The sequence below is a fragment of the Lycorma delicatula genome, chromosome 10 (assembly GCF_047948215.1).
Source record: "Lycorma delicatula isolate Av1 chromosome 10, ASM4794821v1, whole genome shotgun sequence".
NCBI classification, from domain to species: Eukaryota; Metazoa; Arthropoda; class Insecta; order Hemiptera; family Fulgoridae; genus Lycorma; species Lycorma delicatula.
Genome location: NC_134464.1, coordinates 51,724,679 through 51,740,257, shown reverse-complemented (window position 1 = coordinate 51,740,257; position 15,579 = coordinate 51,724,679). Strand labels below are relative to the sequence as shown.

The 15,579-nt window shown below is 26.2% G+C and overlaps 1 protein-coding gene across 2 annotated transcripts in view; it reads right to left on the bottom strand.

Annotated features, from left to right (window-relative positions):
- Positions 1-8,672: 8,672 nt before the first annotated feature.
- LOC142331332 (uncharacterized) overlaps positions 8,673-15,579 on the bottom strand; it is a 537,124-nt gene continuing 530,217 nt past the window's right edge. For both annotated transcript variants that reach the window (XM_075377159.1, XM_075377160.1), the window contains exons 5-7: positions 14,607-14,769; positions 13,459-13,627; positions 8,673-9,526 (exon numbers count right to left, since the gene is read on the bottom strand). In XM_075377159.1, coding sequence (XP_075233274.1) covers positions 9,337-9,526; positions 13,459-13,627; positions 14,607-14,769 — 522 coding nt within the window. In that variant the 3' untranslated portion in view covers positions 8,673-9,336. The remainder of the gene's footprint in view (positions 9,527-13,458; positions 13,628-14,606; positions 14,770-15,579) is intronic.

Here is a 15,579-nt window from a genome sequence, read left to right as displayed (position 1 = left end):
ATAAATATAAACACACACAGTAATTAATTGTATCTGTAAAATAAAACATTCAAAGTAATCTTTGTCTTTTATTTTTTTAATGAGTCACAGTAATTCTATTTTTATCATCTTAAGATAGAAATAAAAAATTATTGAATTTATCAAAATTCCAATTTTGTTTAAAAATTCATTGATTCTTCATTTTAAACATTAGAATGAAGTAACTGATTGAATTACCAATCAAATGGCAGTAAAATTTCTTATACACAGTCCTTAACATAATAAAAATGTGAATTCCTGTTTAAACAATGTTCTGTTAATAAAGGTGTTTCTTTTCTAAAATCTAAAGAGGAAATTTTTGATATGTATAATTTCTATACACATACTGTAGATGAAAAACAGTATTAAAAAAATATTATTTTGTGTGATTCATTGATTTTCATAGTTCAGATCGGTGATCTAAATGTAGACATCAAAGCTGCAAATACTGGCAGTGAAAAATTCATACTACTTCCTTATTAATTCTGTAATGTACTAGCGACACAGTAATAAGCAACATAGGTGAACTCTGGCTAAATTGAATTTTCATAGAGCATTTCTCATCATAAATTCAGTTTATCAATTTTAGATTTACGCACAGGTACAAAATTCAGTTAAAGTCAAAAAATGAAACCAACTTATAAGTTAAATAAGTTTAACTTATATAGTTAAATAAGTTTCAGAAGAGGTAAAATGCAGAAAAGGCATATTTTTATTTGAGCAACTTCATTAAAAATCAAAACTGCTATATTTGGGGAACACAAAAAACCTTAGAAATCCATGACAAGATGATATACCCAAAAGTCACTGCTCGATGCATATTTTGGGCTAATGAAGTGATCAGGTCTTATTTTTTCAAGATGAGGATGGAAATGGTGACAGCAACTGTAAAAAAAATATCCGCAATATATTTAAAATTTTTTTGTGGCTGTTTTTAAATAGAATGGTATGGATGTTGAATAGTTGTGCTTCTGACAGGTTAGCACTATCTCTCTTTTTTCCTGTTTAACCTTCGATAATTACCTTTCAGATAATACTTTAGAGGATGAATGAGGGGGGATGTGTGTGAGTGTAAATGAAGTGTAATCTTGTAGGGTCTCAGTTTGACCATTCCTGAAATGTGTGGTTAATTGAAACCCAACCACCAAAGAACACCTGTATCTAGTATCTAAAGATAGCACTATCTGCCATACAGTCAATGAGAGATAAATTGGTGTGTGAGAAATTCCTGGAATGAATCCTGTCTCACAAAGGCAACCAAAATTGGCTAGTGGGATCACATGACCTGACAACATGTGACTTTTTCCTTTGGGAGTTTGTGAAAACAAACTGCAAACCATATCACATATTAATGAGGAAATTCATACAAATTGTGAAGTAATCTATGAGAAGACATCAAAAATTTTATCAACAACATGACTACTGCAAAAAACAAGTCATAGGGGACATGAGCATGAATTTGTTTTTTTCACACACATGTGCACATTTTTCACCTTTGTAATGATGTAAAAATATATCTCGTTTCAAATTTAATCTGATTAGTTTTGGCAGGACATCGGATTCTCATTGGGATACCTTTAGATCGCAACATTATGACCGCCTATTCAATTGTGGTTCAAGCACTGAGCAGATTCCATACTGCTTATGGAAGAGTATGCAGTCACAAAACATGAAGAATAGATCACATATTTAGTCTTGTCAGAAGGGCTTGGCAACTTGTTTTCTACTAAAAGTGGCTAACCATTAAATACACAACATTTAATTGTCTAGACTTCAAAATTGATGATATTAATGTGAACTTAACAATTTGATCAAATAGATTAAGCTGCCATTTTTTCAAATTAAAAGGGCTGAAGCAGTATTGGCCATCATTTTGAAATGGAAAATTAAAAAAATGTCATTCTGCCTAACAAAGAACTTCCATAAAAATCAGAAAACACATTTTTGGCTCTAATTGTGTCACAAGCATACAAACAGATAAAGGACACCAGAAGGTTGAGTTAAAACAAAACCTCAATCATTATTCAATCAGTTTTGCTACCAGATCTGGGTGTGTGTGTATAAGCAGATGCAGCCACAGCTACCCTGGCTTACCAGGCTTGCAACTGCAAATGTAAGTGTAAATGTACCAGTAAATATGTAGTCCTAACAGACTCAGGTCAACACCTGAAACGTGTAGTTAACTGAAACTCAACCACCAAAGAACACTGGTATCCACAGTCTAGTATTCAAAAACCCATATAAAAGCCAACTGCTTTTATAAGGATTCGAACCTTAGAACTCTCAACTTTGAAAATCAGCTGATTTTACAATACAAGTTTAACCATTAGACTAACCTGGCAGTTAGATTTATAAATTTAATGTTGGTTAATTTATAGTTAAATTTAGTAGAAATGAGTACTTCAAGTAAAGATGACATTATAGTTATAAAAACCTACTGATTACAAACCTAATGGATATGAATTAATTAATCAGAGGGCAAAATAGAAGGTTTCGGATTTACCTGTGTGATAAACAGAGTGTACACCATGCCTCAGATTTTGTTTATAAAGAACTTTTTAGTTTCTTAGGTCGTATTTTTAATAACTCTTTGCTACAACAAAGAAATATTAAAGACATATTTTGGAGTTTTATATTAATTAAGAGCAATTGTAATACTCAAAAGATGCATTTTTTCAAATGGATTAATAAAATATGTCACAAAAACACAGTCTCATAATTCTACCTGTTACAAATGTCATGACTGAGAGGCAAACCTGAATTATCTGTCACTACAAATATCTTACAAAAGATATCATGTACTGTGTAATAAAATGATATTACCGGTGTACTGTTGCAGCTCTTCAGTTAAGATACTTTACATGATGTAAGTAGGCATCAGCCAATTTAAGGTATCTGTTTCAACATGTACATATCTTATACAACATATCACTCTGATATACTGTCTGCTTAATAAAAATTTTAATTTAAATATAAATTTTAAATATATATACAAAAAACAAACCAAGATTGGGGAAAAATAAAAAAAAATATTTCAGGGATTGATAACATTTATTTTAATACATGGAATATAATTATTATAATAATTATTATTCTCGTAATAATTTATCATTTATAATTATTAATATTAATATAATAATGTATATTTAATTCAAACCCTTTTCACACACCATTTATGATTTTTTTTTAAATTAATTTTCATGTATGCATGTAATGTATGTTTTGTATATTTTTTTTGGCTTTTGTTATTTTGATGAAAAGGCATGCAAAAAGGCACCTAACAAGGCTTTCTAATGAGCTACTTATAATACATAAATATATAAATATATTTATATTATATAATATAATTAATATTATATATATATAATATGTATTGTTTAAAATATATTCATATAATTATATTATCATTTTCTGTATTTTATTTATATCAATTAATGTGTATTTTATGTATACATATATGTAATTACATACATTTCATTTTACATGAAAAGTATGCATTATAATGACTGATCTATTATTATATATATATATATATATAATAACATTTGATGGAAAACCACTTTAAAAAGTAAAATAAAAAATAAATACAAAAATTAAAATAAAACTTTCATAAGTCACCATAAAAAAAGTACACTGATGACATTTACAAGTGATGATAACATTTTTTTTTATGTAATAAAAAATATATATTGTACCACAATATCAACACCAAATTTTTTCTATTGACATTTGATATTATTACTACTTACATTTGACACCTATTAACTAATTAAGGGCCATTAGAAACAATAGGTAAATTTTACTTATAACGATTAAAATTTATTTATTTTATTATAATTAATATTTTTTATTATTATATCATTATAAATTATACAGTTACATTTATATAATTATTAATAATAATATTTATATTTATTTATAATTAATTAACATATAAACAACCTACGTTTCTATAACCCTTTTTTTTGTGGACATGATTGATATACAATGTATTATAATTAATTTCATAATTATAGTACATGAACTTTGGTTCATTATAACATATTACTCAACTTAACTTTAACGTAACAGAATGTCTTTGAAAAAGTCATTAAATTTATTTTTTTTAATAATTTTTTTTCACTTTCACATCAAAAAAAACTTTTTACTTTTATGTCAAATCCATACCATTGTTATAAAATAGTACAAAGATAACTTTTAACATTAAAAAATGAAAATAAACAATGGTTTAGTATTGAAGAGTACTCACAGCAGTTAATGTAAAAACAATTCTATTAATCCATTCATAAATATTATCTTCTCACTTTGGTCCAATAATTTTTAATATTAAAAAAAATTAATAATTATTTTTTAATAATGATAATAATAATAGTAATAATAATAATAATTATTATTATTAAAGTTATTAATACATAAATAACAATTAGTAATAATTCCTGGATAATTAATTATCCATCTAATAAAAATAATGTGATAATCATAGGCAGTATAAGAGTAAATAAAAATGATAAATTTTATTCATACGCTAATTTACAATTATGCAAAATATATTTTATTATGACCTAATAATTAGAAAAAAAAACTTAAAATAAAGAAAGGTTAGTTATAATAGAAACAATTGAGATTCCTTAATTTTTTATAATAAAATGGCTTATAGATACAATAGGAACTTAAAATATTTAAAATGTTATGCATTATTCAATAATTTATCAGTTACATCTCATTTAACAATTATAATAATTCTCTGTACCCAAAAAATTAATACCATTTCAAAAAACCACATTAAAGAACACACTGATTGTACACTAAGAAAATACTGCAAGTACTGACTGCCATGTAATATTTGTAAACATCTCCCATTCTGGCCACTAGATTTTGTTTTTTAAGTTTAAAAATTTAGTATTTTAATTTTCTTAAATTTATTATTTCACGTAACATTTACTTTATAAAAGACGTGAGACACCTCTGTGCTGCATAGCTAAATGTACCTCATAAATCTGTCACTATGCCACCCAATATGTATATGTATTTATCACTCTTTCTAAAAAGTAAGATCTTAAAGAATTATTTAAAAAAAGAAAATAGATTTTATTTCTTATACCTACACTTTTCATGTAATCAATGAATTTTTAGTCACCAGAGTTAATCAATAATTTTGTTATTCAAAGATTTTTCTCAAAAATTTTATTTTTTATAAAACCAACAAACATATTTATTTATTTTTTGAACCCTTGTACATGAACATTAAACAATACTGTTTGATCAGTGTTCCTTTGCACATTTAGAGCATGGACACTCTAATTTTCTGTTATACAATTTATTTATAGGTTTTATACATACAAAAATATTATATTTCATTTAAGTAGCTGTGAACTGTAGGATTAATTAAACACTTATTATAACAAGAACACAAACACCTTCCTGAAAATAATCCATACATCAGACCGCCAAAATTATTTTAAAAATGTAATGGGATTAAATATATTTCAAACATTTGTTATTTAGAATAATTTTTATGCAAAAAAAAATTATGTTTTCTTTTATTGTAAAAAAAAATATTGATATCGCCAAAATTATAAGGAAATGATGTTAGGTTATAATGAAAGATAATTTTTTTTTTAATTTATGTCAGTAATTTAAATACTTATTTGGCTGGAGAAGTAAAAATATTAAAATTAATAAACTGGAAAAAATTAAAATACCAAGGATTATAATAGAAAAAAAATTAAATCCTAGAATTCAAGTTGTAAAGAGAATAAAATTGAAAAACATGTAAATTTCAAAATAATACACGTTAACTACAAGTTAAAAAGTAATAGAAAGAAAAACTCAGAATATAATTAGAGAGAATAACTGTAGAGCAAAAAACTCACAAATAACTGCATTGGGAAAGATAATTATGATATTAAATTACTGAAAAGTGAAAAATTTTTGTTCATTTCTAAATCATTCTAAGGGACAATTCATTTTGTAATTTTAATTTTTTTTTCCAGAATATCACTACTTTTAAAGGCAATTATTAAAAAATAATATTAAACTTGTTCAATAAAATGTTTTTTTTATGGCCTCATTAAATTTTATTTTAATAATACAACAGCCATAAGATTATTTGAGGCAAATTACCAAAATTTATTTTATTAAACCATTATAGTTTTGATAATATTTTATTTACTGAAAAGAAAAAAAATAAATATTATTTTATTTAGTAAAACTGAGTATAGCAACTAATAATAATAAGATAATATTAAGATATAATAATATTATGATATTATTTTTAAAATCAAATATAAATTCTTATAATTTTATTACAATCACAAGAAAATTTGATTTTTGGCATATATTCATCTGTATGCAAGAAATTATGTGAGTAATTTTCACACTAAATCTTATTTAATGATATGTATTTAGGGATCAGAGAAATTAGTTATGTAAATCATACTCTAACTTTTTATCAGAAATTTAAAAAAAATAAAAATATGCAAGATTTACTGACATGAGTTCAAACTCAAATAATAATGTATAACTGTGAATTAAATATATAAGGGTAAAATAATTTATAAAACTAAAACTCATAATTGATAGAATTACAGAAAATCATCATTCCTTTTTAATTTTTTTTTCTTCTTTATTCATTGCAAATTAAAAGAATATGTATTTACTGTGTAATAATTTACAAATTTATGCACTTGTTTTAATAATTGAAGTAAAATACATTTTTTTTAATTAAAAAGTAACATATTATAATAGAACATAAATGAAAACTTTAAAATTGTTATATTTTAAAGCGTAAAACCCTGTTTTTACTAATTTAGTTAAACTTTTTTTTTAATTTATACTAATTTTTTGTAGATTTTATACAACTATTTTAAAAATCATAATAATTGACATCAACACTTTCGGTCCATTAGCCCATACACATGTACAGAAATGGAAAATATTTACCAGTGCATTAGTCCGTTGCACAACATAATAGGTCATTTAATGTAGTAATTTTCTCAGGTATAGAAAATATTATGATCTGCTCTTTATATAATTAGATAATGAATAATAAAATAAGGAATATTTTCACTAGCTATATTTCAAAATAGCTATAGCTTTAAATAATGTTATAATATAATGTTCTTATATAATGTTCTCTTTCTAATGTCATGCATTAGAAAGAGAATAAAATTAGGGGATAATAATAAACAATAACATGAACTGATTTTTTTCTTTTTAAATTTTACTACTGTTTTTGAAAATAAATTCTGGCATAAGAGGTCATAATAAAATTATTGATGACACGGTATTCGACCCCAAAATGGTCTCTCCTTTATGATGATTCTTACACAATTTCGACCTGATTATTCTGAAATTAAAGTAGGAGGAGCCTTACTGTAATACATGCTAAATATTTGAAAGCAGTATAAAGGTAACACCGATGAGGGGTATAAGCTTTTCTTTCTATTTCTGTTTAGCCTCTGGAACCACCATAAGGTGTTACTTCAAAGGATGAATGATGATATGTTTGAATGGGGTATAAGCCTGCTTACATACAAATGCACTGAGGAATTAAAATTAAATAAAGAATATTTTTTTATAATGTAATAAACCATTAATGATTTTATTTTAATATTTTTTTTTTATTAATTTGTAATGAATTCAGTGAAATATATTACTTTCTTGGATGCTACTATGATTCAACCAAGTGTCCTACAATAACCTGTATTGTACAAAAAGTCTTAAAATCTAATACTTATGACATTAAAATCCTATGTAAAAAATCGTTTTTCCAGCAAAAATTACATTTTTAATGAAATTTATAAGTCAATTTATTATAAATTTTATATAAATATAGCACACATAAATAAAAAAAAATTAATTCAATTGAGATTTAATTTATCTATGAAAGCTTTTAAGGTAATATACCTTTAGAAATAAACAATTTAAAAATTAGTGGTATAATTTTGAATTATAAATATTCAAACAGATAACAGTAAATTAGAAAATTGTTTTTTTTAAGTTAATAAATAAATCAGTCAAGCTTATTATATCTGTAACAATTTTCTTTAAGGATATAATTTTTCTTTAATTTAAAAAAGCAATTTTTGTTTTGAAAAAAAAAAGATTAATAATTGACCCAAAAACTCAGAGATGAAATTATTCTTGTTAACAATTTATTAAACTGATTTATCCATCCACCTTAACCAAATTCTAAAGAAATTATAATGTTATTACTTTTCCTGTTTATAAATAATTTTGAAATTTGGAATTATTTCAATTTAAATAAAAATCAAGTTATAAAATTCTAAAGAATAATCTTAAAACAAAACTAAGAAAAATCATTAATTAAATAATATAATATTATACAACTTTTTTATTTTTCATATGTCTTGGTCAGGAACTCTGTATAAAAAAAGTTTTGATTATACTCAGATTAAGTATATATATATATATATATATATATATATATATATATATATATATATATATATATATATATATATATATATATATATATATATATATATATATATATATAATTGATACTTAAAGGTATTAATATATCTTTACAATAATTTATGTTTTTACAAAAAAAGAACAATCAGTATTTTATCTAATCATATAGAAAATTAAATATAAACTTACATAATTTTTTTAATCATCAAATATATAATTTGTTTGTAAACAACTGCAAATTCTTAAATTAAGAAAAAAAAATTGTATTTTACTGTAAAATCATTTTTATTTGTATAATAATAAAACAAAAGGTTGACTCACACAAAATTAAATAAAAAGTAATACATAAAATATATAGAGCATTCATACATATTGTGATGGACCCACATCCCTGCCATAATAAGAAAACATTTATTTTACACATTTTATTTATAAATTAATAACTTATTTAAAATAACAAACCAATAATAATCAGATTATATTAAATTTTAAACAATAAAACACAAATAACTTAATATCATTTGTACATAAATACAAATAACAGAAAAAAAAATATAATGAAAAACAAAACTAATTTCATTTAACAAAAAAAAATTAAAATAAAAAATTAGCTAACATTTCTTCACAATAACCATGCTTATCTTACAATAAATATATACTTGTTCAATCTGACTTAATAACAGTTTCATTATCATATATCATAATCATCATCATCATCATCATCATTAATATTGTATTACATCAAAGTCATCATCAAATCAATGTTTTTTCTTTAATATTGACAATATATGTCATCATCAATAATACATCAATGTCAGTAACGAAGTAATAATAATAAAATAAAAATAATAAACTCATAATGAAAGACAGAAGGCAGGCTCAGCTAGGATTTTTCAATAACCTTCTTTGTCTGAAATCATAAACTTTGCGGCAGAAAAATACAAGATCAGGTGCGACTTGTCCAGGTGGTTGTCTATTAATTCGAGGATAACCAGAACCTTCAGGCGTTGGAACAACTCGACTTGGAACTGTGAGACCTTCTTCTGCTCTTCTAACGCTCTTACGATACCTGAAAAAAAAAAAAATTTCTCAATATTATGAAGTTTTCTGAATATAAGAATATATGTACACCCATTAAGGTGATAGGTAAAACATATCATAAAAGTTCTCTTTACTTCACTGCCCTGACAAGTTCACTGAAATACTTTACTTTTATATCACAAAAGAATAATTCTTTTTTAATAAATATATATTAAGCTATTAGTTCTACGTAATAATAGATCTTGTTCACTTTATCTTGACTTTAATAAATTGGTCTCATATATGGAACTGAATTAATGAAGAGATAATGAAAAATATAAAACAAAATAGAATTATTGATTGTAATTGATTCTGCCAAAGGTCCAATACTGTACAATAATACAAAAACGATATCAGACACAAACATTAGGCTCAAAGTTGAAATAAAGCAAAAAAGAAGATTGGAGCTATCTAAAAATCAGTTTGTTATTTATGATTTGTGGAAATTCTATCAAGCAGAATCATTCCAGTTTGATAGTAAATAAAACGAGTCAATACATCTATGATTGCAGACTACTATTGGTGGAGAAAATATGTACACAAGTTTGATGCTTCAAACTCAGTTGAAAAGAATTTTATCATTTTTTAAATTATTTTATACTGTATTTGATTATATTAAGTTATGACTGAATTTTAACGTAAGTTACAATGGAGAGAGGTTAAAATTGTACTGATTTTAACCTATCTATTGTATAGCATGACTTTGATCTCTTATTACTAAAAACCACTAGATTAATTCCATTCAAATTTTTGCACAAGCTAGCCACTTTATTATCTAATCACCTATGAAATTTCAGATCTTTAACCACTTTTGAGTTATTTAATTTTGTTATCTTCAGATTTATATGAAGTAGAATATGGTCACATTACCTTATCATTATTTTTAACTGATGAATACATTTGATAAAATGTGAAATATATTAATATATTCAGCAAAAGACATCCGTTTTGTACAGCATATGTCCAGCAATTTGTTAACTTTTAAGTTAAATGGATAGAGAAAAATTCAGAGTTAAAGCTAATCAATTGATGGATTATGGGGGGAAAATGTATTGATTTCTGCATCAAGATGACAGAGAAGTAAGTTGTCAACAATACTGTAGAACCACTCTTCTTTATCTTTTTGCATAAAGGACTGTGAATCATGGATTATACGATTCTGGCAGAAATAACTCCCCAATTTGAAATGTAAAAAAAATAGACATTACAAAAAAATTATACAAAATTAAATATACTCTGAAAGAACAGTGTTGTGTCATTTATTTTCGGATATCTTTTATTAATTTTTAAAAATTATGTTGTTCGTATACCTTCACTATCTAAACAAGTCTTTTAACCTCTCACTGAAATTCCACATTACTTTCCTTGTCATTTCCAATTGTATTGCAGTGATCTGTTGTCTGCTGTGATCTGTTGATGGCTAGCAGCTTTTAAATGGTCGAGGCTTCTGTTTGAAGACTTTTACCTTTAGATATCCGCAGAGAAAAAAATTACATGCTACAAGATCAGGTGACTGCACCGTGCAGCCATGGGATGTTTCCTCGTTCTGAAATAACATCCAGGAAACATTTCTCTGAGGAAAATCATTGATTGTCTGAATGAGCAGTGGCCCATCTTGTTGAAACAAAACATTTTCCATTTGATTTTAAAGTTCATTAAGGCTTGGTAGTAAGAAGTCGCTTAACAATTTTTCACAATGTTCAGAAGTTACGTAACTTTTTGCCTTTCTTCCTCAAAAAATTATGGCCCTATTATTCCAAATTCAGCAATTGTACACCAAACATGTTGAGAGTTCAGAGGGCGTTCATGAAGTTGTAGGGGTCTCTTTTCTGCCCAGAATTGAAAGTATTGTTTGTTAATACAATCCAATAAATGAAGATGGGGTTTACACTTGATAGCATGATTTCAGTGAAACATTTTGCAGAATAGCCTGGGAAGAAGCAATATGGCTAATCCAGTTGCATTCATTTAACTGCTGTCTATCATTTTGTAAGGATGAAACTGTAAGTCATGAAAAAATCCCCCTTACAGTCCGATCAGAAATTTGTAATGCAGCAGTGTGTTTAAGAGCTTCTTCTTTTTCCTGTTTAGCCTCCAGGAATTACTGTTCAGATATTACTTCAGAGGATGAATGAGGATGATATGTATGAGTATAAATGATGTGTAGTCTTGTACAGTCTCTTTTCGACCATTCCTGACATGTGTGGTTAATTGAAACCCAACTACCAAAGAACAATGTTATCACAATCTAGTATTCAAATCCGTGTAAAAATAACTGACTTTACTAGGACTTGAACACTGCAACTCTCGACTTCCAATCAGATGATTTGGGAAGACTAGACCAACCCAGTGGGTTGTGTGTTTAAGAGCTGAGCGATGTAGAGATTGTGAAAATATTGAAGCAGTGAGACAATGCTTGTCTCACTGCTTCAATATTTTCAGGTGTTCGAATGCTTTGTGACCTACCTGGTGAATTCTTCTTCAAAACTGAATCGGTACCTCTAAACTTAGACACCCATAACTGAATTATCCTTGTTATCCTAGCCAAAAGTGTGAACGAAATAGTTGCTGCATGTTGATAGCAGAATCACCATTTTTAAAATACTTTTCAATAACGGTAACGCAATGCTCACCACTCTACACCATGGTTATAATTGAAATGACAAGACATCAGCTACAAAATGGTATACTGACACCACAGCATGTACTATTAGTGCTTTACCAGCAGTAGTGGGAAATCGAGAAGTTATTTCTGTCGGACCCATACGCTAATACGCCATACCCTGTCGAAGTACCATACCCTAATGTAAACAACAATGATTGTAATTACAAAAAAGAAGGCTTTCAATCTCAACATAATGAAGTACAATGATATCTTAATGAAAACCTTTCATAATATTGGATAGGACACACAGGTCATAATGAAGAGGTGTTACTGTGGTGGCTACAGTAATCACTACACTTAACACCAAATAATATTTTCTTATGGGCATTTGTGAAGGATCTCCTGTCTGTGAGCTATCCCAATTACCTGTTGATTACATAGAATTTTGAAACCATATCACTGATGCTTCTATCCTAAACAAATACACTGACAATCAACTTCAATGCTTATATGTGATATTTAATGTGTGTGTAATGAATAAATAGCTTTAAGATACGTAAAAGAAAGTTTATGTTCAATTTAATCTATATATATGACTAGACCTATATATATATATATATATATATATGTAGACTACCATACCATATATATATATATATATATATATATGGTATGCTTTCCTATACAATTTGTCCAATTGCAATAAAACATTCATGAGTTGTTGTGCACACGCCTGTGAAGGTTTCTGAATTAGTTTGGACCTGTTAGGTGATGCGGGGTCGAGATATATCAGAAAACTGTATTTATGGTCTGATTTGGCTCATATTCAGAATATGTATTAGTTATATAGAAAGAAATATTTTTGCAAAAAAAGGGAAGAAAGGTAAAAGGAAAAGAGGGGAAGGAGTGATGATTGGAAGAGGGAAAAAAGGAAACGTTAAATCTTGTGATGTTCCATAATGTTCAGTTTTTTAATGTTTTATCAAACTTTCATTTGTGTTTGTTTAATCTATATATAAAATATACTCAAATCTAGCAAAAAGAAGCATTGCCGGATCAGCTAATATATATATAATTTAGAACTTGTTTCATAATTTTTTAATAGTGGTTATTTCACATGTTTCAAAGGTGTTGAATAATGTGGTATAAGAAAAGAGAATAACTTAAAATAAAAAATAACAAGAAATGTAGGTGTCCAAAATGTTAGGAAATTTATAGACCAGATATCAATATCTGCTATGGCCAAAGAAAATACATTAAAAATTAATAATCTGAAAATTTTGACTTCTTTACAATTGAAAAAAACTGATTTTCACCTGCAATATTCATTAAATGTTAAAACAAAACACCTGTCTTCAATACATGCAACACTATTAATATCTTTGTGACGTGAAGCAAAAATTTCATCGTTATTATCCTCTTGCTGTTTTCCTCTGTCTGTATGTTCTGGACGATAGTACCAGAGTAAGGAAAGTGTCATTTCACCTAAAAAAAAAAAATAATAATAATAATAACAACTAAAAAACCTACACAATACATTATCAATGTAACATAATAATGCAAACAATATTCAAAATCACAAACATAAAAATTTTACTAACACAAAGTAAACTATCTAATTGCAAATTTCATTTTCATACAATGTAGAATTCTGAAGCTCCAGAAATTTACAGTAAAAAACTTTCTATTATATAAAAAGTTACATTTTGATTCATATTCAAAATAAATCAAAATTAAAGATGTAAAAAAATATTTATTAAATTCATTATGCACTGTACATAAGCAGTTGTGCAGTATTTTTTAGCAAAAGTTCAAGTAAAACAGAATTATATTTCAAGCACTAAGTTTTAAGAAAAGGAAATCATTATCAGAATCAAAATTAAAAACACAATGAAATTTTTTTAATCTATTGATTAAATCCTTTTACGAGGGATTTTACATAGATAACTTTTGAATACAATATAATTTCATCTAACTTTCCTTAAACTTCTTATTAATATTGGATAACAGTATTTGAACCACTTTGCTGAATGCTTCAAAAATAGATACAACAAAGGAACATTATTTCATCATAAACTACATCAGCAATGTGACAGCAAAATTGACCAATATAAAAAAGGATATTTTTTTCTTTATTAACAGAGATATAAGAAAGGTTTTATCAGTTTTTTAATTGATATTGGCATTAATTAATTAAGAAAAAAAACTTTAAAATAATTTATGAATCATAAATTTACATCAAAATTTATGAATCATAAATCTACATCAAACCAACTTTACCTACATTGATCAAAATCTACATTATACCAACTGGCTAACCAAAATGATTGGGTTCAATTCTCTACAAGGGTCTAACAAATTTTAACCTATTATTTCATCCAGTTTATCTCATTTATTTCAGTAAATATACATGCTTGTTTGTGATCATAATAAAAAAATCCTTAAAAAATATTCTATTGCTTACCATCTTCAGGATTTTCCCACATAGCAGCAACTTTGGCGACAAAAGGTAAATCCACTTTACGAGGACCTGATTTCAATAAAACACAGTCACGCGGATAAATAATGTCACCTTCAACATGTCTCATTGCTGGGTAACATCTTCGCATAACTGGTGCATCATCACTCTGAAAATGTTTTTGAATGACAATTCATTGGAAAAACATAAATCCACCCAAAACAATAAAAAAAATGATTGCTATCAACAAAAAAAGATAAATAAATAAAAAATAATAATAATAAATAATATATTATAAAATAAGTTATGACAACAAAATTTTAAACACTACAAAAATATTTTTTGAAATCAGCTATACGACTACAAGCTGTCTGCTTAAACGTCAGTAAAAAAAATAAAAAATGTATAATAATTTAGGTTTTTTTTTTTTAATATTTATTTCCTCCACAGTTACAAACATATACAAGAGATGGTGAAATGAAATGAAATTAATTACATTACATTTTTCATAGCATTTTACTAGCTTCTTCATTCCCTCTTCAAGAAATTCCACCATTGCTGAATTAAACCTCACAGTAACCCATTTTTCAATTTGTTGTCATGGTCAAACCTTTGTGATGCAGACCATTGCTTAGGTTGAAGGAAAATAAAATAATTACTGGGAGCTAAATCAGGGCTGCAGGGAGTGTGATTAAAGATTTTCCAACAAAATTTTTTAATTGTTTCACCATCTAATTGTTGTGTGATAACTGAACATTGTCATGGGCATGCATCTCTCATACTATTTGTGTTTTTTTGACTCCTCTAAGATGTTTTAATGTTTTCCAATACATACCAACATTCAAAGTAGTTCCACAATCACTAAATTCAGCAAACAAGACTTCTTTTTTTCACCAAAAACAAAAAAGCCTTTTTACCAAACATTCTTGTTTGAATTTCTTTGGTCTAGATAATGAATGCCACCATTGCATATTGACTG